Source organism: Apodemus sylvaticus, chromosome 8 (genome assembly GCF_947179515.1).
Source record: "Apodemus sylvaticus chromosome 8, mApoSyl1.1, whole genome shotgun sequence".
NCBI classification, from domain to species: domain Eukaryota; kingdom Metazoa; phylum Chordata; class Mammalia; order Rodentia; family Muridae; genus Apodemus; species Apodemus sylvaticus.
In genome coordinates, this window is record NC_067479.1 from 39,798,148 (window position 1) to 39,822,416 (window position 24,269).

General features: G+C 41.4%; 1 protein-coding gene across 2 annotated transcripts in view; it reads left to right on the forward strand.

The window, feature by feature from the left end:
• The first annotated feature begins 22,701 nt into the window (after positions 1-22,701).
• Diaph3 (diaphanous related formin 3) overlaps positions 22,702-24,269 on the forward strand; it is a 495,795-nt gene continuing 494,227 nt past the window's right edge. For both annotated transcript variants that reach the window (XM_052190840.1, XM_052190842.1), the window contains exon 1: positions 22,702-22,942. In XM_052190840.1, coding sequence (XP_052046800.1) covers positions 22,826-22,942 — 117 coding nt within the window. In that variant the 5' untranslated portion in view covers positions 22,702-22,825. The remainder of the gene's footprint in view (positions 22,943-24,269) is intronic.

A 24,269-nucleotide genomic window follows, 5' to 3' on the forward strand; every position in this document is an offset into this window, starting at 1 on the left:
GTCTGTTACAACAATGAGATTTTGACTACACGTTGTGTTTTGGTGTTAGAACTTCCTCATTACAACCTAAAACAAATCTCTTTTCCTTACAACTCAGCCACCCTGTGCAACTGTGTTATTGGCAACAGAAAACAGATGAATCTAACTATTTTGATTTCCTTTGAGAAACCCATTTCCAACTCCTTGAGGTTTGGCTATGTGGCTTGAGCCCAGTGTCCCGTCAGTATAATACTTCTCTTGTTTGGAGTCCCTTAACATGCCTAGGAATAACCCTAAGGCTGGACCACTCAGAATCCTCTCTGAAATCAGACCTCAGGTTGTGATGTTATCAACTCTTTATTATCTGTGAAGGATAGATTATTCACTTATGAATGATTTATACCATAGTCTTAAGGCTAAATGCTTCGTTCATGCCATCTGTCATGCTTTCTGCTAAGTTCACATCAACTAGGTAGTCTATTCAATGAAGATAAACAATATATCTTCAATGATATATTCAATGAAGTCTCACAATATATTTAAATGTATAGTGTAAAAACAAGTATATGAAATAAAATACATATCCAAATATTATATATTCATATATTTACATATTACATATATATAAAACATAGCTATGTAACAGGAGGTAAACACATACTAGAAACAAATTAGTATTCATACTTTCAGAGTGATTTCTAGTTTATAAAATGCTTAACAACAACAATAAAAAATGCTTAACATACGTTACTAAAAATATTTTTAGGGGATCAGAAAGAAATGAGTCATTGATGGGTAAACCACTTAGAAATTTGTATATTGTAACATTTAAATATTTTTGAAAGGGAATGAAATCACCTCATTGTCATACAAAAGCATGTTCCCTTCACACCTAAAATACAGGTTGAGGTACTCAGAATATTTATTAGAGAATTAGAGAACAATCATTCTGGATCAACTAAATCCCTGGACAGGACAGGCTGTAGCTGTAAGCAAGGCAGTATTTAAAGACAGGAGTGTTCTCAGCTAGAGAGTGAAGCCTGCCTGGGGAGATGGCCCAGTGAGCCAAGTGTGTGCTTCACAAACATCAGGGCTTCAACACCCATGGCCACAGGAAAGCCAAGCAAGGCAGCAGGAGCCTGTAATCCGTGTCTGTAATCCCAGTGCTTGAGAAGTCAGATACAGGAGGGCCTCTGAGGCTTGCTGGCCGGTTAGTCTGCAGAACCAGTGTGCCAAATGCTCTGTGACTAATACATGAAATGGTCAAGATGCCTGAGGTTCAGCTGGCCACAGTGGTGTCTGCCTTCAATCCTAGCACTTGGGAGGCAGATACAGGCAGAGTTACATAGTGAGACATTGTTTCAAAACAAAACAAAACAAAATAAAACAAAAGTTGCTGGAGATCCTATGTATACAATAGATAACAAAGAACATGTACTTCAAATTATGAAACTGCAGAATGAAGCCCAATATTCTGGAATCTCAGTTCAGAAAATTATATTAAACTGTAAGCACTGTTTAAGTAAACAAACTTATTGGGCAAATCTATTAAAAAAACCATTTTTTACTAAAAAAAAAAATCCATGGATGAATGTGAAAGGTTGAACATAGATCTGAATAAGGGCTAAGACATGTTTGTATAGTTGTGTGATTTCATCTATCAAAAAGATCTTTGGCTACAGTTCAGCCACAGACTGAATTTTTTGTGTCTCATCCAAATTCATATGTTGAAACATAACCTCAAATGTAACAGTGGAGTGGTTCCTTCGGGAGGTGATTGAGACATGAGGGCATGACTCTCATAAATAGCATTAGTGTCCTCCTTATAAAAGCCACCCTGGAGCAAGTGCTAATACTGCTAGAAGAGCAGCTAAGGGAACCTGCTGATCCATGGATGTTGCACGTCACAGACTCTAGAACAGTAAGGACTATCTGTGGTTGCTAATCATAGCATTTTGGGATATTTTGTTACAACAGTCCAAAAGGACTGAGACAGACTGACTCCCCGTGATGTCACTTTCCCCAGAGGACTGATTGTGGAGGGATGATGCTATGTCATCATCATCTTCTTAGCATCTTCTACAGCTCCTTCAAGCTCATTCATCTCCTAATGTGCCTGCGAAATTTGTCCTTGCTTACAATGAGGCATCCCTCTTTCTTGCCATTGTGTAACTGAAGAGAGAATGCTTTATTGTGTTTACAACAGTTTATTCCCTCCTGTTAGTAAGAAATGGAAATCAGCCTCGGGGGATCATCTAATGGTGAGAGGGGAGAAACAGAGCTGTAGAAATGGCAAGACCCTAAAAAAGGAATTCAGGATGTAGTCTAGTCACCATCTGAAGGACAACGGCAGATGGTGGGTTTCTGAGTGTGCAAATGTAATGGGAAGAGGGCACGTGAGCTCTGTGGCAACTGCAGAAGAAGAGCGTGAGAGTTTTGAAGAATAAAGAAGGGGAGGGGAGCCATATGGTAGATGGATAATTAGACACAAGCATTTGCTTTTAAGAAAAGACAAATCTTAGAAACTTATTTACCAAGATATCACCTAAGGTAAAGGAAATGATTTATTAGAAGAGGAAAGAAAGAGAGATGGCAACGCGGGTCTAAGTTGCACGATTTTGGAGCAAATTCTACAGTAAATTTAAAACTAGGAAAAGGAAGAAAGAAACACCTATAGTAATTTAACAATGCCGCACTGTGAATCAGGTTTCCTAATTACAGTAAGGGAGGAAAAGTACGGGAAAGCAAGAAAAGTCCCCTAAGACATTCTTTACAAAGATGAGTCAGAAACACCATGACATAACTGAGTGAATCCTCTTGTAAAAGTGCAGCTCTCTACATATCTAGGAAGTAATGTTTTCTTAAAACCCAGAGAAAAGCCTCTGCCTAGGATCTGTGGTTGAGTTTTGTAAGGGTTTTGTAAGCTCAGGACGCACTCTGTTCCCTAAGTTAGGTCCAAATTGGTTTCTTCTAAAGCCAGCAGACTTTTTCTGAGACCAAGCATCAAGCGAAGGAATTTTCAGGCACCTGTGTTCGAGTGGCAGTAAGATTGCCATGTGATCTTTGCTAGTTTCTTATGGAGATCTGTCCCTTCTTTTAGAGTGTTAGAGTGTGAAGGTGGGTCTTGACCCCGATGTGATTACATCTGTAATCCTAGCACTCAGGAGACAGAGGCAGAGAGATCACAAATTCAAAAGCTGCCTGGCTGATACAGTAAGAATGCCTCGAAAAATCAACCGACCAAACAATAAAACCCAAGCAGTAACACAGACCAGCAGCTATCATTCTCAGAGTCCAGATCTGTTAGAAACATCAGAGTGCAGCTTGGAAAAGCAAGGAACTAGCTTTAGGCCGGGCAGTAGTGCAGACAGAACAGATGTGAGGAGAATTAATAGTGAAGAATTGGCAGGATTTAAAGACAAGATGTGAAATGGAGGTTTCTGCCCAGATAACTCAGAATCCTGCTGCTGTCTAGAGAAGTGGAGTTCTTAAGTGATAAAGATACAGATACACGGATGGATGCTGCATTGTGTGTGTGTGTGTGTGTGTGTGTGTGTGTGTGTGTGTGTGTGTCTGACAGAGAGAGAAAGAGAGAGGGGGGAGAGGGAGGGGGAGGGAGGGAGAGAGAGAGAGAGAGACAGACAGACAGTTTATGTCTGTTTATGTGTGCTGGGGAATAAACACAGAATATTGTGTGTGCCAGAAGACTGCTCTACCACCACACTATATTGCAAGCTCCTGAAAGAAAGTGTGGGTGTTTCCTGAGTTTTATGTGTCTGTGGAACAGTCTTATGTTTTTCATTTTCATTTTCAAACTGATGGGTATTTTTTTTTTCTTACATAGGATTATTGTATATTTGGAGTCAAAGTTGTAAGTCCTTTTACTCAAAAAAATAAATGAAACTCAATCTTCTTCTTAGGCGTTAATTTAATTGGTTTAATTATTTGTGTGAGTTAGGTTTTAGACGTGGAATGTCTCCCCAAAGTGTATGTGTTGAGGAGTTCACCCATCGACGAGAATGTAGCTCAAAGCTCTGCATCTCAGACACGATTTGTACTCACTTTGGTGGTTCTGAGGGGCACTATTTAGAGATCATATGTGTGCACATATGTGTGCACATATGGATGTGTCTTGGCTACCTGCAAATACTATGATAGTTTGAATAAGGGACTGAAGCATATGAGATTTGGGAACTGGCAGGGTGTTAGCTAAGTGGTTCAGGAACCATTCTCAGGTGGTTGCAATGGAGTGACCCTAAAGAGAAAGGAAAGGAAAGGTCCAGAGCCCTTAAACACAGCCTCCTGGGAGTGGGGGAGTTCCAGAGCCCTTAAACACAGCTTCCTGGGAGTGGGGGAGTTCCAGAGCCCTTAAACACAGCTTCCTGGGGGTGGGGGAGGTCTGGAGCAGGTAACCACATTCCACAGGACAAACTGCATAAAGACTGATCAAAAAGGCGTGGGGGGGGGGTGGTGTCGCCATTTCTCCTTCCTGTGCAGGACGACCCCAACTTGTGTTGGAATAATAAATTACTCTTGCTTTTTGCATCGATTCTCGGCTCTGTCTTGTTTACTCAGGGGGTCCATGGAAAGCCTAGGCTCTCTGGAGTCTTACAGTTTGATTGAGCCATAGCAGAGCTTATGTGTTAATGGGGATAAAATCCACAATTTGGATGGGTAGGCGCTGTTCTACTGAGTTGTGCTGCTATCCCACTTGATGGGCTATCAGGAAGTAGGGCCATGTTGAAGAAAGAAGGTAACATAGGACAGTTTTTCTTTTTAGGGTATCCTGTCCCTGGTTACTTCTGGGCTTTTGCTCCTTTCTTCCTGGCTCCCACGGAGTGAGCAGCCTGTTCAGCCATACACTGCCACCACACCATGTTAGATTCTGCCATAACAGAGCCAACTTCCTTAAGGTGGTTTTCTCAGTCATTTTTTTCATGAAGGCAAAAGGCTAACCCTGACAGGCCACTTTACTTCAGTCCTCCTTTTCCAGACTTGGGTTGGTGTAAAAGGTACCACCGTGATATATTAGTTATAATATATCAAGCTGTGTGTGTATGTGTGTGTGTGTGTGTGTGTGTGTGGCAGTAGTGTGAGTCAAAGAGAACCTTCTGGGTTTTGCATAAGGCATTGGTATTGGGAGGAAAAATGGTACCAGTGGATTTCCAGAGACTGAGTGTTTTGTTTACATTAACAATACTCAAATTTATCTGTGATTTCATATGCTGGAAGGGATTTTCTTTTCTTTTTTTTTCTCTTTCTTTTCTTTCTTTTTTTTGGATTCACTTTACATTCCATTCACTGACCTCCCCTTTTGGTCACCACCTCCCATAATCCATCCCCCCATCCTCACTCCCCTTCTCCTCTGAGCCTGTTGGGGCCCTCTGAGTATCCTCCAATCATGGCACATCAAGTCTCTGCAGGGCTAGGCACATTCTATCCCATTGAGACCAGACAAGGCAGCCTAGCTAAAAGAACATATTTCATCTCCAGGCAACAACTTTTGGGATAGTCCCAGTTCCAGTTTTTCTAAACCCAGATGAAGTCCAAGTTGCATATCTGCTACAAATGTGCAGGGAGACCTATGTCCATCCTGTATATACTCTTAAGTTGGTGGTTCCATCTCTTAGAGCCCCAAGAATCCAGGCTAGTTGACTCTGTTGTCTTCCTGTGGAGTTCCTATCCCCTGCAAGGCACACAATCCTTTCTCCTGTTCTATAAGCTCCATCATATAGCTGTGTGTGTCTGCATCTGTCTGAGTCAGCTGTTGGGTGAAGCCATGCTAGATTCCTGTCTGCAAGGATAACAGAGTATTTTTAATAGTGTCAGGGATTGGCACTTGCCCATGAGGTGTTACTCAAGTTGGCCAGTTATCAATGTGACGGGAAATGAACCTTTATTGCACATATAATACACTCTAAGCTTTTCAAGTAAAAGCCTTCATACATGTTACCTCAATTATTTGCAAACCTCAATTATTTGCTTGTCAATTATATTTCCCATTTCTTAAATGCAAAGAAGAAAATCTTAGAGGATCAGAAGGCAACTGAAAACCACCGAATTAGTGGGTTTTGAGCATGGAAGCAGAAGCAGTAGCCCCCTATATCAAGACTATGAAAATTGATCTTTAACATACAGAGGAATTGCCTCTTTATATGAAAAGCGCTGATAAACCTACAGTTCATATGCATATTATAATATATCTTAAAATGCCATGGATTTTAAGAGAAGGCCTCTGAGAAAATACATATGAAAGACTTTATTTATTTATTTATTTATTTATTTATTTATTTATTTATGTAATGTGAGTACATTGTTGTTCTCCTCAGACACACCAGACGACCAGAGGAGGGCATTGGGTTTTATTACAGATTGTTGAGAGCCACCATGTGGTTGCTGGGAATTGAACTCAGGACCACTGGAAAGTCATACAGTGCTCTTAACTACTGAGCCATCTCTCCTGCCCATGACAGATTTTAAGAACATAATAAACAGTAAAGGTTGAGAAGCTATTTTTGATTCTACTTTGTTTTGAAGAGCCATCCTGCTGTTTCATGTGTCATCTCATGTAAAACAATAATTGATTCAGCAGGTAGATGAATTGGTTTCATGATCACTGGGGAGAGTGATCATGATGGGTTCTTGAACCTATCTTACTATGCTGTCATCAGATTGGTGTTTACATCATTAAATGGTATACAGCTTATTGCAATAGTTGACACCCTTGCCTTACTGCTGAAGTCTTGAATCATGTCCTGTTTGAGACCCCTTTCCTTGTCATCTGTGATGACCTGAGATACACTAACACCAAAACTTGGGGATCCTTTTAGCCTTAGTGTGAATTGGAAATTTTAATTTGCCCATTTTGCAGAAGAGTTAACAGAGCAAATGTGTATGGGGGAACATATCACTTCTCTGCTACAGGGTGGGACCAAATCAGGCTTCATACCTTGAAGCATTCTGTATAGAAAGGCAAACTTTGACATGACATCATGAGAGCAAACCTGAAAAGGCCCAGCAGAGGTCAAGAACAGATGGTTTTGAGATGATAAGAGCAGTAAATAAGCAGACATTCTCAGAAAGGTTACCACAATCAATGCTGGCAAATGGATAAAGATTAAGGACTGGGAATGAGGATCTGTTGCTATAAAATTGTCCAGTGACTTGAGACCAAAGTGTCAGGATAGCACACTGCTGTAGCTTGATTTCATTGGCAACTTTAAGCCACACATCAGCAGTAAGGCAAGGATGCTAACTGTGCTAACTATTGTGATGAGCTACATACCATTTAATGATGTAAATGCCAATCTGTTAGTTGGAGTATTGTGGGAATAATGGTATATAGCAAGAAGATGGGTTCAAATAGACTAAAACACAAAGCAGAGGGAAGACGCAGGTAGACATCTTAAGGAGGCACCTCAATAAAGATAGGGCTCTTACAGAATGGCCACAATACAGTAGTTTAATGCAGAATTAAAAAAAAGAAAATAATGTATGATGATGAGGTAATACATAGATGAGAGAAAAAGTCTTGAAAATATCTCTTGGGCACTGCAGAGGTTTTGTAGCTTATTTTACATTTCTTTTAACTTTTGACTGACAGAGTTACTATTTGCTATTGTCAGACGAATTAGTTCAAGTGACTCAACAAATTATATTTAGGCTTTAGTAATTGTGCTTTAATAGGAAGCCATTAAACGATAATCGTACAACAGTCTTAATAATTACCTAATTCATTTTTTCTATTTGTTCCCAATATGGAGAGTGTGGTCTGGTAGTGACATCTAACACTTTGAAATGAACCTTAGTTAAGTATCTCACATTAATAGGAATATTTCTGTTCCCTTTTAAATGGCTCTATCATCTACAAACACAGGCAGATTAATTTTCTAATCAGAACACTCTGAGAAACTATTAACCATGACATTAAACTGTGTTATACTAATTACATTCCCTATGAAGAATTTCTATCTGAACTTACAGCATAAGACCCTAGAGAAAACTTATCGGTGCACAAATTGCTTGACTGTACTTTAACAAGAATCACATATGAATATAATAATTTTGCTTTTTATGCATACCTAAAATTTACTCTATTCTCCATACTGACTGATTACAGTGGCAAGATATTTTTGACCTTGTTAAAGTGAATTTTTGTTTCTTTGAAAATGATGTTAAGTCCTATGTAAGTATCACAAAAACAGGCAGTTGGCTCCACTGTGGAAAACTGTTATTTATTTTGCATTACTATACTATTCACACTAAAGAAAAGTCACAAACAAAAGTAAGAAAGTCATTTCTAAGGGACCAGAGAATATCTGTAAAGGGCCACACAGCCTAAGGTATTTTAAGGACTGTTGTAACTGCATTTCTGTCACAGAGCAAAACCATATACAGAGAATACTTAAGGGAATTAGTATGCTTGTATTCTAATAACATTTCTGTTGTAAAAAAAATTTATGACAAGTCAAATTCACTTTCAATTATTTTTTATTGACTAATGTTGCCATGTGAGAATGTTATATATGTTTACAATGTATTCTAATTAATCTTCCTACTACAGCCTTTTCTTATGACCTCTCTGTCCACCTTAAGCTTCCCCATCCTTGCCTGCCCCTTTCCCAGATTCATGTCATTTGGTTCAGTCTTTTGAGCCATTCAGTTTAACCAGGGCTTCCTTTGTGATGATTGGATTAGAAGTATCTGCTCTTGATGTGGTCATCACTAGGTACAAAATTCAAGGTCGCTATTTTTCTGACCTTGGCACTGAACCTATCAGTAGAAAATCGTTTACCAGTGGGAGACAGAGCCTCCTGAGTTCCTCCTCCACTCATGGCTGACTGTTTAGGATGATTAGATTCAAAATCCACATCAGCTATTGTGGGCAAAGATGTGGCAAGACTGGAGACCTCACATACTGCTAGTGAAAATAAGTGGCAACATCCTCAACATAGCACTGGTTACCTGTGGCACGGCTCAGGAATATTTCTTTTGTGTATGGACAGAAATTCCCACCTCTGTTCAATCCTTGATCTTCTTCCTAACTATTTCAGATCTTGAGTTGCATCTCTATCCTTGTAAAATCCATTTTGAGAATTTTCCCAATCCTGTTGTGATGGTTCATTTAATTCTTGTGGGATAGTATTATGATGTAGGATGACCTAAACTCTGTGGATAACACAATTCTCTGAACTTGGATCCAAGGTTATATAAGAAGGAGAAACCCAGTTACACACAAGGTTCCTTTGTTCTTTTCCTCTTCATCAGGGATGAATACAATATGGCTAGATGCCTGAAGTTCTTGCTGCTGTGACTTTCCTGCTATGATGGACTATAACCCAAATCAACAAGCCGGGACACTTTCTCCCTTAAGCTGCTTTGATTGGGATATTTTTAATCACATCCACAAAGATACTTACTTAATCAGTTTATCCTCAAATGTTGGTATCAAATTACCTTGTCATACTTTTAGCAAGAATTCTGAATTGATTTAACACAAATCCCCCCCTTGTCCTTTATATTTTATTTTCTGTCTCTGGGCCCTACCATGTTCCTTGACCATAAGGAGCCCAAGTTTGTCTTTACTGTATTCAGAGTTAAGTTCAATCTTGCTCTTCTCCTGAAAGTTCCTATACCTACCTTGCTAAACCCTCTTTGAATAAAGTTCATGTTACTACCTTTAACTAATGACATGGATGATATTTTTGTTAATGTTACATGTTGCGGGAAATATTTAAACAGAACCATCTTCTTCCTGTGCTTGTGCTGGTAACTCTCAGCTCTGGTGGTCTGCTCTGCCATGCACTGGTGAAAAATGGCTGAACTGTTTTTAATCTCGTGGAGACTCTGACTCATTGCTCCAAAATCTCTCCACTCAGCTTGCTAAGTTCCCACTGGTGGGTCGCTACCATGCCAACCCCATGCTTGAAATCCCCCACAGCCTTTGTGGTGCACATCAAGCAAGCCCATGCCTTGCTCCCATACCTTTCTCTCTTCAACTTGGATGAGCCACCATGTGAAGGAAAACACAACAAAAACTTAGTTCAGAAACTATGGTAACTCAATAGTTGGGCACAGCAACTAAAATCCTAATCTCGTATGCCTTAGTAAATCTACATCCTCCTGTGGCAAATCCTGATGGATCCACCATTAAAACCAGGAGACTCTCATAGCTACATCTTGTCCTCACGCTATCCCTGTCCAAAGAGGCCTAACTCTCTCTGGCTTCCTCTCTTTTTCTATTCAACCTACTCATCCAGTGATTGGCTTTTTTATTCATTGGGGGATTGGTTCACAGGAAGTCACCTGAGGACATGACTTACCCCTAGTCTGCAGCCCCTCTCTGGAGAGTGGAATTAGCATCAAAATATAAACAGTACCATGCCCACCCACAACAGTTACATGCTGAAGAGAGGAGAATACAGTTACCAAATCGTATCTTTGGGAGATCATTTAAAGTAAAAATGATACAGGATTTACATGTAACACAAGTGCATTCTCCGTGTATATTAAATCACCTCTGGGTTACTAAACATTGATAATACAGTAAAAATGCTATGAAATAGCTACTGTACTATAGTATTTGCAGAACGATAAAATATGAGCATGCTTTTCCTTAGGTACCTCCCATTTCGGATTGGCTGAATCCATAGATTCAGAATTGAGTATGGGCTGAGTGTACCAACACTCCCACAGAAACTTGCACATGGATATTTATCAGTGAATATGCAAAACCGACATGGTATATCATGTATCCATACAATGGAATATTACATAACTCTTCAGGACATTTGTCAAGATAATGCTTGGAATACTACTAAATGTCCTAGACTACACAGGACAATATTCTATAACAAAGGACTACTTAGCCCCAAGTGTCAATACTGTCAAAGTTGAACAGCCTGGACTGACTCATACTATGCCAGGGATCATTCTGTGTATGATATTTGATTTTATTCTCATGTATAATTTTAACTAAGACAGACAAGTATTTGTCAGGCAGCATGTCCCAAGTCTGATAAGACAGGCAGACAACACTACTGTAGCTTCTCCATGAGGACTCAAATAAAGGTACAATCAGAATTATTGGTTAGGTAACTATTCTGATGCCCTGCCACTAAGTTTAAAGATGCCATGAAATACAGTGAAAATCACTGGCAGTGTGTCAAGTTATGGTAGAATCACCATCAAAGTAGGGAAGTGATCATTTAAACTACACGTTGGACTTGTCAACAGATGGTTCTTGTTTTATCCCACTGACCACTTGGTTCAATGTAACCTGAAAGCGGGAGAGGGAAGGAATTAGATTGTTTCCTGGTTCTTTTTATTCAGGTGACTTTAAGGGGCAGAAGAAGAAGTGGAGTGAAAAGGAGCCACAAAGCAAACGTGGGAAGTATAGAAGAAGGTGAAAGTCATCGAAGCAACTCTGTTCCTCATAATTCTTTTTTTTTTCTTTTTTTCCTAAATATTTGCTTTGGTATTCCCTTTCTGTGTTACCCCTTCAAAAATCCCCTATCCCGTCCCCCCTGCCCCCTCCCCATTTCCTTACTTGCATTCCCCTATTCTGGGGAATGGAGCCTTCACAGCACCCATGGTCTCTCCTCTCATTGATGTCTGAAATGGTCATCTTCTGCTACATATGTTGCTGGGGCTGTGGGTTCCTCCATGTGTACTCTTTGGTTGGTGGTTTAGCCCCTGGGAGCTCTGTGGGTACTACTGGTTGGAACATATTATTTTTCCTCCTGCAGGGCTGCAAACCTCTTCAGTTCTTTGGGTCCTTTCTCTAGCTACTCCATTGGGGACCCTATGCTCAGTCTATTGGTTGGCTGTGAACCATGGGTATTTTGGTCCACTTTCCAATAAGGATCAAAGCATCCACACTTTGTTCTTCCTTCTTCATGAGCTTCATGTGTCCTGTGAGTTGTATCTTGAGTTTTCCAAACTTCAGGGTAATATCTACTTATCAGCAAGTGCATACTGTGCATGTTCTTCTGTGATTGGGTTATCTCACTCAGGATGATATTTTCTAGCTCCATCCATTTGCCTAAGAGTTTCAAGAATTCATTGTTTTTAATAGCTGAATAGTACTCTACTGTGTAAATGTAACACATTTTCTGTAACTATTCCTGGGTTGAGGGACATCTGGGTTCTTTTCAGCTTTTGGCTATTATAACTAAGACTGCTATGACCATAGTGGAGCATGTGTCCTTATTGCATGTTGGAGCATCTTCTGTGTATATGTCCAGGAGTGGTATAGCTGCGTCCTCAGGTAGTGCTATATCCAATTTTCCAAGGAATTGCCAAACTGATTTCCAGAGTGGTTTTTACCAGCTCGCAATCCCCACCAGCAATGGAGGAAAGACAGCAAATGCTGAAGAGGATGTAGAGAAAGAGGAACACTCCTCATAATTCTTAAAATGTCAGAATTAAGGTTGTCCTGAAGGTAAAGAGTTCCATAGCACCACAAATATACTTATTATTTCACCATGGCCTCAATGTGAATAAACTGAGAAAAACTGTAGAAAAGTAAGAAGAACTGAGGAAGCCACCTCTGAGACTGCTTTTCCTGTTACTTTAGATATTGTCTCAAAAGTTTCACACAGACATTTCTGGCACATAAATTACAAGATATAATAAAACCTGCACCAGCTTACTCAGATTTCTAATATCTCACCAGATTTCCCCTTTAAAACAATGAAAGTTATATTTACCTCACAAAGTTTGGTTTGATTCTTTCCCCTTTCTTCAAGTAGATGGATCTATTGTTTATATTTCCTTCATGTTTTGCAGTGTAATTATCTACATACACATTTATGCATGTATTACATTTATACATTTGTATATACAGTACACAAATGTAATTTTATTATGTTGTTTACACTTTTGGCAACTTTATCTCTTTTCTTTCTCTCATTTCTTTTTCATTTGTTTCTTAGTTTGCTTTTGTTGTTGCAGATTGAAACCAGGGCTTCATGTATATGAGGTCTGTTGTGTTTTATAGAAAACAAAGAAAGGGCCAGGATATGTTTGGTAGAGCCAAGTACTGTGAGATGGAAGGGTGCCATGTTTTGTACACGCTTGGCCCAGGGCACTATTAGGAGGTGTGGCCTTGTTTGACTAGGTGTGTCACTGTGGGTGTGGGCTTTGGTACACTAGTCTTAGCTGCCTGGAAGCCAGTATTCTGCTACTTGCCTTCAGATGAAGATGTAGTGCTCTCAGTTCCTCCTGCACCATGCCTGCCTGGATGCTGCCATGCCCCTGCCTTGATGATATGGACTGAACCTCTGAACCTGTAAGCCAGCCCCAATTAAATGCTGTCTTTATAAGAGTTGCCTTGGTCAAGGTGTCTGTTCACAGCAGTAAAACCCTAACTGAGACAAAGGGGATGCCCCTGTGGGTCCATGCTGAGGCATCCTTTCTCCCTGAGGTAAAGCAATGAGATGAAGATAGTATGGAATAGAGTTTATTTAGGGCTTGGGAAAGAGAGACGGTGTGTGTGTGTGTGGGGGGGGGGGGCAGGAACAGGTGAAGGGAGGGAGGGGGAGAGAGGAAGAAGGAGCAGGGAGAGAAAGGGCAGAGAGTAAAAGATTAAGAGAGTGAAGAGGGGACAAACATCCCCTTTTATGGTAAGCCAGGCATTACCTGGCTGTTGCCAGGTAACTGTAGGGCCAAGCCTAGAAGGAATGCTAACAAGGTCAGCACAACTAAGACATGTCTACCAACACTCTGGCCAGGGAAGCAGGGAGGATAACTGTAGATCTCTCTCCTCTCCTCCAGAGTCCATCCCCCAGTCTCATTGGAAGCTCTACAGCAGACCACGCCCTGCAGCCTCCCCTTCCTCTCTGCCCCCACCTCCAGCATATCACACACATCTCCCTCTCTTCTCCAAGCTTCAGTTTCCACTATTCATCCCAGTATCCCAGTTCCCTCCTCCAGCAGGAGTTCTCTGGTGTCTTAGTCACTGTTCTCTTGCTATGAAGAGACACCATGACCACAACGTGTATAAAAGAAAGCATATCATTGGGGCTTGCTTACATTTTCAGAGGTTGGCTCCATTGCTGTCACATTGCAGAGTCTGGTGGCACATAGGGAGGCATGGCCCTGGAGCTGAGAGCTTTATATTCTGAGCCACAGACAGCAGAGAGCCACAGAAACAGAGCCTGGGCCTGGCATGGGCTTTTGAAACCTCAAAGTCAATCCCCAGTGATACACTTGCTCCAAAAGGGCCACATCCCCTAATCCTTCTAATTCTTCTTAAATACCGCCACTCTTTGCTGACCAAAGATTGAAATGTTTGACCCTAGGGGTTGTTTTTATTCAAATCACCAGATCTGCAAACCTCTCCAGCCAGGGAAGCAGATGTAACTCTTCCTTCTTTCCTTCAAATCCAAACCCCTAGGCTCATCACCAGCTTCATAGCAGACCGCCTACTGCAACCCAACCCCCATCTCCAATGGATCATACAGAATCCCTTCCCCCTCCCCCTATCACTTTATCCTAACCTCCAACTCCAGAAGGCATTTCTTGGGAGTGATAAAGAAGTGAGAAATACACACTAGGAAAAAAGACAGCATCTGCAAGAAATGGTTCTGGTCAAACTGGATGACTGCATGTAGAAGAACCTAAATAAGTCTGTACTTACCACATTGCACTATACCCAACTAGATACACTGAATCTGATCGAAGAAAAGGGGTGGTGGGGACTAGCCTTGAATTCATTGACACAGGAAAAGACTTTCTGATCAGAATGCCATTAACATAGGCACCAAGGTCAACAATTAATAAATGGGACACCATGAAGCTGAGAAGCTTCAGTATGGTAAAGGACACCATCTTCAGACAAACCAGAACATCCAGAAAGGAAGGCTCTTATCCAAAATATATAAACAACTAAAAAAAAAAAAACCCAACTAGATATCAAGAAACAATTTAATTTCTAAAATGAGGTATAGATATAAGCAGAGAATTTTCAAAAGAGGAAACTCTAATGACTGAAAAACTTAAATGTCCAACATCCTGTGTAATTATGGAAAAGCAAATCAAAACCACTTTGAGATTTCACCTTATACTTGTCAGAGTGTCTAAGACCAATAACATAAGAGACAGACTTCAATGCTGACAAAGATGTGAAATGAGAACACTTATCCATTGCTGGTGGGAGTGCAAACTTCTACAGCCACTATGGAAACCAATGAGGTGGTTCGTTGGGAAGATGGGAATCCATTTACTTCAAGATCCAACTGGACCACTTGTGAGCATATACCTAAAGGTGAAAGGATAGGAAATATAGCCTGACTCTCTAATGACCCCAAGACGTCAGAAGTTTAAAATGCTATCTCACTCCAAAGAAGCTCTAACTCCAACCTTCTAAGGAGCCCCAAACACTTCATATTCCAGAGCCCACTCTTTGTTAGAAACTAGGTAAAAGGTCGCGTTCCAGAGCCCGTCCTTTGTTAAGAGCTAGGCAAAAAGGCCTTGAATAGGTGATCCTGGCCCCTAAGGTAACTGGAAAAGAGCTAATTATCTACTTATCTCGCTTCTGTAAACTGCTTATGCCATTACCCTCACCCAGGAGTTCATGCAGCTATAGACCTCAAAGAAAATAGGAAACTAACTGGTCCACAGAGCGTGGGCTCCGATAATTTAAACTGATTGGCTTATAAACTATGGAGTGGTACAAATTGATTGGCTCACACTACATGGGCTCTCGGTGCTAAGGAATGATTGGTTTGTGATTCGAGGGCTTTGTTGTAAACTTATAAAAGCTGTCCCAATTCTGCATTCAGGGTCTCACAGTCCTCTACCCCTGCGTGGTGTATGGCTGTGGACCCCCGAGCTCTGGAATAAAAATCCTCTTGCTTATTGCATCGAGGCCATTTCCCGTGAGTGATATGGGTGTCGCCTTCCAAGGCATGGGGCGCTGGGGTGCCCTTGTTTTTTCCGTGTCTTACAAAGGATGCTTTATCTTACCACAAGGATACTTGCTCCATCATGTTCATTGCTGCTCTATTCATAATAGCTGGAAATTGGAGTCAACCTAGATGACTCAACAGAAAAATGATAAAGAAAATGTAGTAAATTTACACAGTGGAGTAGTATTTAGCCAATTTTTTAAGAAAGTAAAATCATGAAACTCATAAATAAATAGATAGAACTAGGAAAACAAAAAACAACCTGAGTGAGGCTATCTACCAAACCCAGAAAAACACATGTAGTATATATTCACTTATATGTAGATATTAGCTGTTAAGGATAACAAAGCTATAATCCATATAGCCAAAGAAATTAGGTATAGAGTACAGGGTTATGGGTAACAGATTTGCTTAGGACAAGAAAATAGGATAAACAGTTATAGATGGATGGATGAGGGGAGATTATATTGGGAGAATCTTGTGGAGTTAGAGAGAGAAGAGGGGGATGAGGATGGGAATACAAGGAGAGAAGCTAAAATTAAGGTCCTTTTGATGGGTAGCATGGAAACCTAATTTGGTAGAAGCTTCTTGCAATATATATATATATATATATATATATATATATATATATATATATATATATATATATACAAGTGATCTAAATGACAACACCAAATAATGGGGAAGACAGAGCCCCACTTAGACATCTCTTTTCACCAAATGAAGCATCCAGTACTGGAAATGTGTCACATCTAATTGAGCTGTTGGCCAAAGAGATCCCATAGGAACATAAAAAAAAAAATCAAGGCTGTTTCCAAGACTATAGTTTGTTCTCTGTAAACCAATGGCAAGACTCCATTTCTGAAGGCAATACCTACACAACTCATTGAACTTGGAGATAAGGAGCTGGTGTCCACATAGAGCCTTCACCCCTAAGTGCTTGCATTTTTGATACAGGAAGGTATTCTAGGCTACCAAAAGAAAAATATAAAAGTCAGTCTAGCAGTAAACCCTTTGACATGCAATATTGTCCTGTGTATAAGATATGGTAGCAAAACGTTTATGAGAGTTAGCAATCAATATCTGATTTGATTGAAGGCTCAGTCCACAAGATGGAACCCATACCCAACACCAATTGGGTGGCCAAACTCCACAAGATGGAAGCCATACCTAGCACTGATTAGGTACCCAGGAATGTGAGACTAGATAGCCTAGGGATCTAGATTAAAACCAAACAGAGCTTTCTTAAACAAACCAACCAATAAAAAAGGTAGCAATAGAATGACTCCCAATGACATTCTGCTATGTTCATAGATCAGTGCCTTGCTCAGCCATTATCAGAGAAGCTTCTTCCTGCAGCAGATAGGAAGGAATATAGAGACCCATAGTCAATGCAGAGTGTGAAACCTTCGAACACTCAATCCTATATGGAATGTCTCCATGAATTCGCCCCCTTCAGAGATCATGAATTCCTGTGGTAGTGGAGGTGGAAAGAAGATTGTAAGAGCCCCAGGGAGAGGAGGAGACCCCAACAAGGTCCTAAGGTAGTGTGCACAGAGCCTGCATGGGTCTTCACCAGTTCGGGCCCTAGAGCTGAAAGGAGAGGAGAATACATGGTCCCACCCCTATCTCTGAAGCATTGTCCAACTGACCACCAAGTGAAATTATGGTTTCCCCCAAGGGAGTCTCACTGGAGAAACAAACTACTACTTTTTTTTTTTTTTTTTTTTTTTTTTTTTTTTTTTGGTTTCTGTGTTTATTTGGTAATTTTTTGGGACAGGGTTTCATGGTGTAGCTGGGAATTCACTTTTGAATTCACTCTGTAGACCAGACTGACCTCAAACTCAGAAATTCATCTGCCTCTGCCTCCCAAGTGCTAGGATTAAAGGCAGGTAGCACCACTATGGTAAACAAAGTAACTTTTTTTTTTTTTTTTTTTTAATGTGCATTGGTGCTTTGCTTGCATGTATGTTTATGTGAGGGTGTCAGATCTTGGAGTAACAAATAGTAGTGAGTTGCCATGTGGGTGTGGGAATTTGAAGTAGAAACTGATGGTTTCCTTGGAAAGTCAGTTGTGTTGGACCACGCTTCATTAAGGCAGATGTATTAGTTTGGGTTCTCTAGAGTCACAGAATATATGGGCAGTTTCTATATAGTTAGGGAATTTGTCGATGACTTACATAGTCCAACTCCCCAAAAATGGGCAGCAGCAGCTGTGGATGGAAGTCCAAGGATCTAGCAGTTGCTCAGTCCCACCAAGTAAGCAGGCAAGGAACAGTGAGTAAATCTTTCTTCTTCCAATGCCCTTATATAGATCTCCAGCAGAGGGTGTAGGCCAGATTAAAGGCTGTAGGTCTCCAGCAGAGGGTGTGGCCCATATTAAAGGCATGTGCCTCCACGCCTTTAATCCCAGATGATCTTGAACTCGGAGATCTCCTTGCCTTAATCTTCTGGTCTTCATAGCCACTATGCTTCAAGATCTCCATGCCAAGATCCAGGTCAGAAATTTATATCTCTGAGCCTCCAGATTAGGATCATAGGTGAGCCTTCCAATTCTAGATTGTAGTTCATTCCAGATATAGTCAAGTTGACAACCAGGAATAGCCACCACAGCAGACTTGTGAAGGAATGTCTTGCTGAAATTGGAACAGGTGAAAGGATGTTTTGCTAAAGCAAGCATGTGAAAGGGCACATGAGGAAGGATGCTTTGCTAATAACATGCATGTATTGGTTTGCCTTACATTGCATAGCTGAGCACCTGGCCAATTGTCAGAGAGATATCAGCTGAAACAGATTCTCATGGAGTTTTGCTAAGGCAGACTCATGTGCTGACAAGGTGTGCATGATAAGGTGACACATGGTGCGGCAAGCCCTGTGATGTTTGTAGGGATATAAATAGGACCCAAGGGACAGTGATGGGTGGCTTGCACAGCTAGCTTGGTCTCCTGTCTTTGCTGAGAGAGGCACAGCCAAGAACATCTCCTGGCATCCTTGGTGGTCTTGGTCGCTCCTGATGACTCATGCTGATTTGGCCCAGGCCAGGCTATTTCTGCTAGGTCCTGTTACTGCTGCTGACTTGTGTTTGCTATCCTAACATTGTGGAACTGAACTGCTGATTTCCTGACAACGCAGATTGGATTTGTTCCAAACAATTTCTAAACAGGTCCACCTCCCACATATCCTCATAAACTTTCTTTTCTACTACCTCTGGTGGGTGATTGGCTGGAAGAAAGGTTAAAGCACTTAAGAACTGTTATTAAGAGAAGGATTTGAAAATTGTAAGCCAACAGGAATTGAACCTGCATCCCCTGGAAAAGGAGTCAGTACTCTTTAACTGCTGAGGCATCTCTCTGGCACAACAAACCACTCTTAAGGGTAGGTAGCATGCCTAGCACTAGATGGCCAACAGAGAATTAACTCAAGGATATTATTGGAGGTTCTCTGTCTTATCTGGATTAAACAATGAGGTTCTGTCTCAAAATATACTTTTTTTTCCCCCAGGTTGCAACATTTTATTTTATTCTTTAGTTCCAGCAGCACAATTAGCTGTACAAAGTAATGGATCACATCCTGATGTTTTTGTACATAAATATAATTTGATTGTATTCATTACCCCTATGTAAAACATTGGTTAAATAAATACTGCATGATTTCTCTCATAAAAATAAGAGATGTACCTACATTACCTCCCCTGCTTTTTGAGCCAGAGTCTATATACTACTGGGTGGTATAGAATTTGCTGTGTAGACCAGGCTGGCCTTAAACCTCTGTCTCTGCCTGTGACAGAAATACAGGTATGTGCCACAACACTTGACTCTACTTGATTTTTATTTTGACATGTAAATATTATTCATCTAATCATTTTAAAATATGGAGTAGCATTCCGTTGTCTAATCAACTTCTATGTATCTACTTCTTCCCCTGACTTCAGGATAATAGTTAAATAGTTTCCTTGTTTTGTATTACAAAGTAAGAAGACATATGTGTTCAAGTATATTTTGGGCTTCTTCAGGACAGCATCTGTGTATGGGATTCTTGGCACTAGATTTGCATGCGTTTGCTTTTCTGAGCTTAGTCACCTTGTTGCCCTAGATGCTCGCCCTGGCTTTATAGTTCTTGAGCCCATGGAATCCACATATTCTACATCTTAGACAGTACTTGACGGCTGTGGACCAGTCTGCTTTTCAGTCTTCAGTTTTGCTTTCTTTAGCCCTTTCCTGCTGACGAAGCCACAGTTGTTGCTCAGTTCAGTGTTACAGTCATTGTGATGTATAGGATCAAGTGTATTTTTCTACATTTGAAAATATAATTCGATTACTTTTTAAAACCAAATTTGTTTGAATTTTGTCTTTCGACATTGCCTAGTCCTCTCTCTGAGATTCTGCTATGTTGTTAGTTTTAGGTTCACGCTGCCATGCTCCTAGAAATCACCCAAGATATCCAGGGCTATTAAATTGCCGTGGCTTCAAGGCAGCACCCACTCCAGGCTGTTTCTCCTAACTGTATTCTGTGAAATTTTCCTCAAATCGCCCAGGCAAAATGCAGATCTTTCAAGTGCTTTGTAGCATCATCTCCAAAGAGTACCATGGTTCTTCATAGCGATGTTCTTATGCTCTGTGATAAATTTAAACTGTTCCAACCATAGGTGTGTTTCTTGATTGTCTTTGGCTGCATCACACTGATAGACAGTCCTGTGTGCTTTCTGTATGTGTTCTCACTTATGCTGAAGCACTGGGATTTGAAGTATTTGCTGATGCAGAAGCAAAGAAAATTACACATCACCTCCAACACCACACAGCTAACAATGGCAGGAATAACAGCTTCATCTTCCGTGTTCATCATGACAGAGCTGGCGACTTCTTCCGGTGACCTTGATGAGCTCTGGAATCTGCCTTTTGCATATGTCCGCTGAAGATGAACATCTGTGTGACAACAATAAAAACTAACATTATAACAAGAAAAGGAGCAAATACTACCTGCAAGGCCAGAACCAAACCCAAACCTCCAAAAGCTGTAGACGAAAACTTACTCGAAACCTTAGGTTCATTTTCTGAATCCCTGTGCTAGCCTCCACGGAATACCTAGAATTGTTTTTTGAACCCAAATCAATAGTTTATGTTTACTTGTCTTGGCTTGATTCACCTCCATCTAGTCAGAAGATCAATATCTTTAAGGAAATAGTTCAAAGGCAAAGATGACGTTTAAAGGGGAAGAGGCAGTGATGTGTGAGAAACTGCGTTAGCATCGTAACTTGACCTTCAGTGTACACAACAAATTCTTCTATTCTGCTTTTATTTCAAGGACCTTCAATATACACCAGATACATTTCGTTAATTCTGTGCTCTTGACCTCTCTTGGCTATGCTGCCTCTGATATGAATGCCCTGCCAGTTTTCTGCCACCATCCTTTCTATTGTAACCACCCAGCCACTCCGTATTCAACACCGAAGAAGGAAAAGGGTGAATCTTGGTGCCAGACAGAGCGGCAACTTATCTCCTAGGAAGCGATGTGACTCAGGACTGACAGCTTGTCATCACCTTGTGGTCCATGTAGGAGCCATGGCTATGAGGATGCCAGATTGGCAGAGCACCCAGAGTCTGCCCACTATTTAAATCCAAACCTCAGGGATCCGAAGATAGACTTGGGGGATTCCCAGGTCTCTTTATTTGTTCCTCTTCCTTGTGTAGCCACACTGAATGGATCTCCAGAGTTTTCTCCTCATTACTAATGTCTTTAATTGGTATATTGGGGATAGGTGCTTGCTTTCCTTGAGCCCAGGTTCTGATGCTAACACTAGAGCTTTCCTCTACTTTATATTTAGGATTGCCACCTGCACTTAAAAACCTGCAGAATGGCTGTTGTTACTTTACATTGGCTATTCGGGTCAACATTTGTGAAACACACTAAGCTGTGAATTGTTTGGACTGTGTTCCTTTTACGTTTTGGTTCACCCCGAGCAAGCACTGAGGTTTTTGGGCATGCTGTAAGTGCTCAACAATGTGAACCGACGTTCCAGAGGAAGCCACACCTGTACTAACAATTCTATGCGCTTAATTGACTGCGTAGAATTCCCATGATTGTTGGGAGTTGGAATGCTGCAAATCCAGGGACAGGTAATCTTGGCTCGCTTCATTGCCTTTCATCAGATCTAACATCCTTACGACTATCATGTGATGACTCTTGCTCTTCCTTAAACATCCACCAACTTCCACCAACCTCAAACCAAAGATGGTCATCTCTTCCGGTGGGAAGGCTTGTTTGAAAAGTTCCTTGATGACTTTCTTCTGTGCTTCAACCGATGTTCATGACCTGGATACGGTCACTTATTTCTGGTTCCAGTATGAACTCTCCTAATCCCTTTGTGGAGACAGCTGCATCTTTATATAAGCGGTAATCACATGGTGAACATCCCTTCTAAGAGGCATGGACGCTGGCAAGTAGAGCCTAGAAGTACTTCTCCTAGACCCTGAGACCTCCAGAGACCAATCAGAGGGCTTACCAGTTACTTTCATATTCAATGCTGCTCAAATAGTACCGAGAGAGGTTCCCTGCGGTTCAGATTTTTCAAGAACCTACTCTCAAAGTCCTAGGAAAGCCCTGCTAGAGACTCTTTAGCTAAACCTTCCTTCCAAACCCTCCCTTACTTACTAAGTACGGTCTAGCAAGCTGCTCGCACAGCTTAGGGCAGAGCGCGATAGACAGGCAGAAGGGCCAATCAGGCCCAGGCTTTGGCATTCCCGGAAAAGGCGAGGCGCTTGCGTCACCGGTTCCGCGGAGCGGGATTGGCTGACTGGGCTGCTTGTGGTGGCGGGAGATTTCGGATGTATTGGCCCTGCAGTGTGCAGCGGTTAATGCGCAGCGGGCGTGGGACCCGGAAGGTGAGCCTGCCGAGCATAGCATAGCCCCAGATCAGGTCGCGACCGAGACCCGGGGAGATGGAGAGACACCGGGCGCGCGCTCTCGGCCGGGACAGCAAGGCGCCGCGGAGGAAGGGCCTGCCGTCCGCACCGCCCGCCGGCCCCTACGAGCCCGGGGAGAAGCGCCCCAAATTGGTAAGTGTGGGCCAGAGCCACGGGGTGCGGCGATTCCCGGGGCCTTCAGCTCTTTGCGCCCCAGGCTGACATCCCCGGGAGCTGGGAGCTAGGTTTGTTTCGGAAGGCCTGAGCTGTTAATCGGATTAGATCCATAGTGACAGGGCGGGATTCGATTCCTTCCTGAGACGAATACCCTGGTGTCTGAAGCTCAGCAATTCTTAGGGCGTATCTGAAAAACAGTTCAAATGACCGTGTACTGACGTCATCAAGGCGGATTCTGCATTTTTAAAGAAAGTTAAAATTTACCCCGCCCCTTTAGTATAACTGTAAGACAGAAAGTGAACTTCTAGCTGATAGTCCTCCCTCCCCTGTCAAATATTTTAGTTCAGTAAGAACCTTTTAAGGTGGACATTTTTACAAGTTGAGGCACCTCGTTTTCAAACTTGGCGGGTTGTGTAGTCATTGCTAAAGAATGTCATGTTTAGCTTGGAAGGAGTCTTCAAGTATCTGAAAGTCGTTAATCGGGTTGGCTTTGCATTCTTAAAGCTTAAGAGCTATGATTAGCACCTGGTAAGCTTTTTGTTAATGTCAGCTGGAAGAAAAATAGGTAATGAGATGATTCCACTCGGTTTGGCTGATTGTGTGGGTTGGTAGATTTTGGCATTCAAGAGAATCGGAGACTTAATGCTGACAATTTTCCTTAGATTTTTTTTGGGAAAATTATTTTTTTGTTGATAGTAACAGCATTTGCCTTTTCTGGACAAGTACAATTTCAGGACTTTAAGCTATGATTATATCCAAATTATGGATATAATAGATTGTGAATCAATTGCTAAGTATAATATTTACTTGTAATTGAATACAGCTGAGAGTAGAGATCTGTGATGTTGAGACCCTTACTGAGGGACAGTGGGGATTGATTATACAGAAGTGAGCATCAAAATAACAAGAGGAATTGCGACATTTTGCGGCGAGGGTTACGCTTCATTACTCCTACCTGCTCAGGTTTGAGACTGACCAGGAGAGAGAGTTAACTTGGTCATAATAGCTTCTGTCCACTCTGAGAGGACTCCATGGAATGATGCCATCTCTTCTTATAATCTACTTTCTGGGTTAGTACTCAGTGTATTTTGTGTGGACTGCCACAGAAGTGTGATTCCTCTGTAGTTTGCAACATAGTATTCTTGAATAAATATTTGCTTTTACTGAAGGCTGGCGATTGTGTTTTTTCTTTCTCAGGTATGCTATAATGACCATACCATTTGTTACAAGTCATGCAAAGGTGAAATGAAGTCTAAAGGACAACATGTTGAAGTTCTAAGATGTTGAGTTCGTGGGTGGGGCT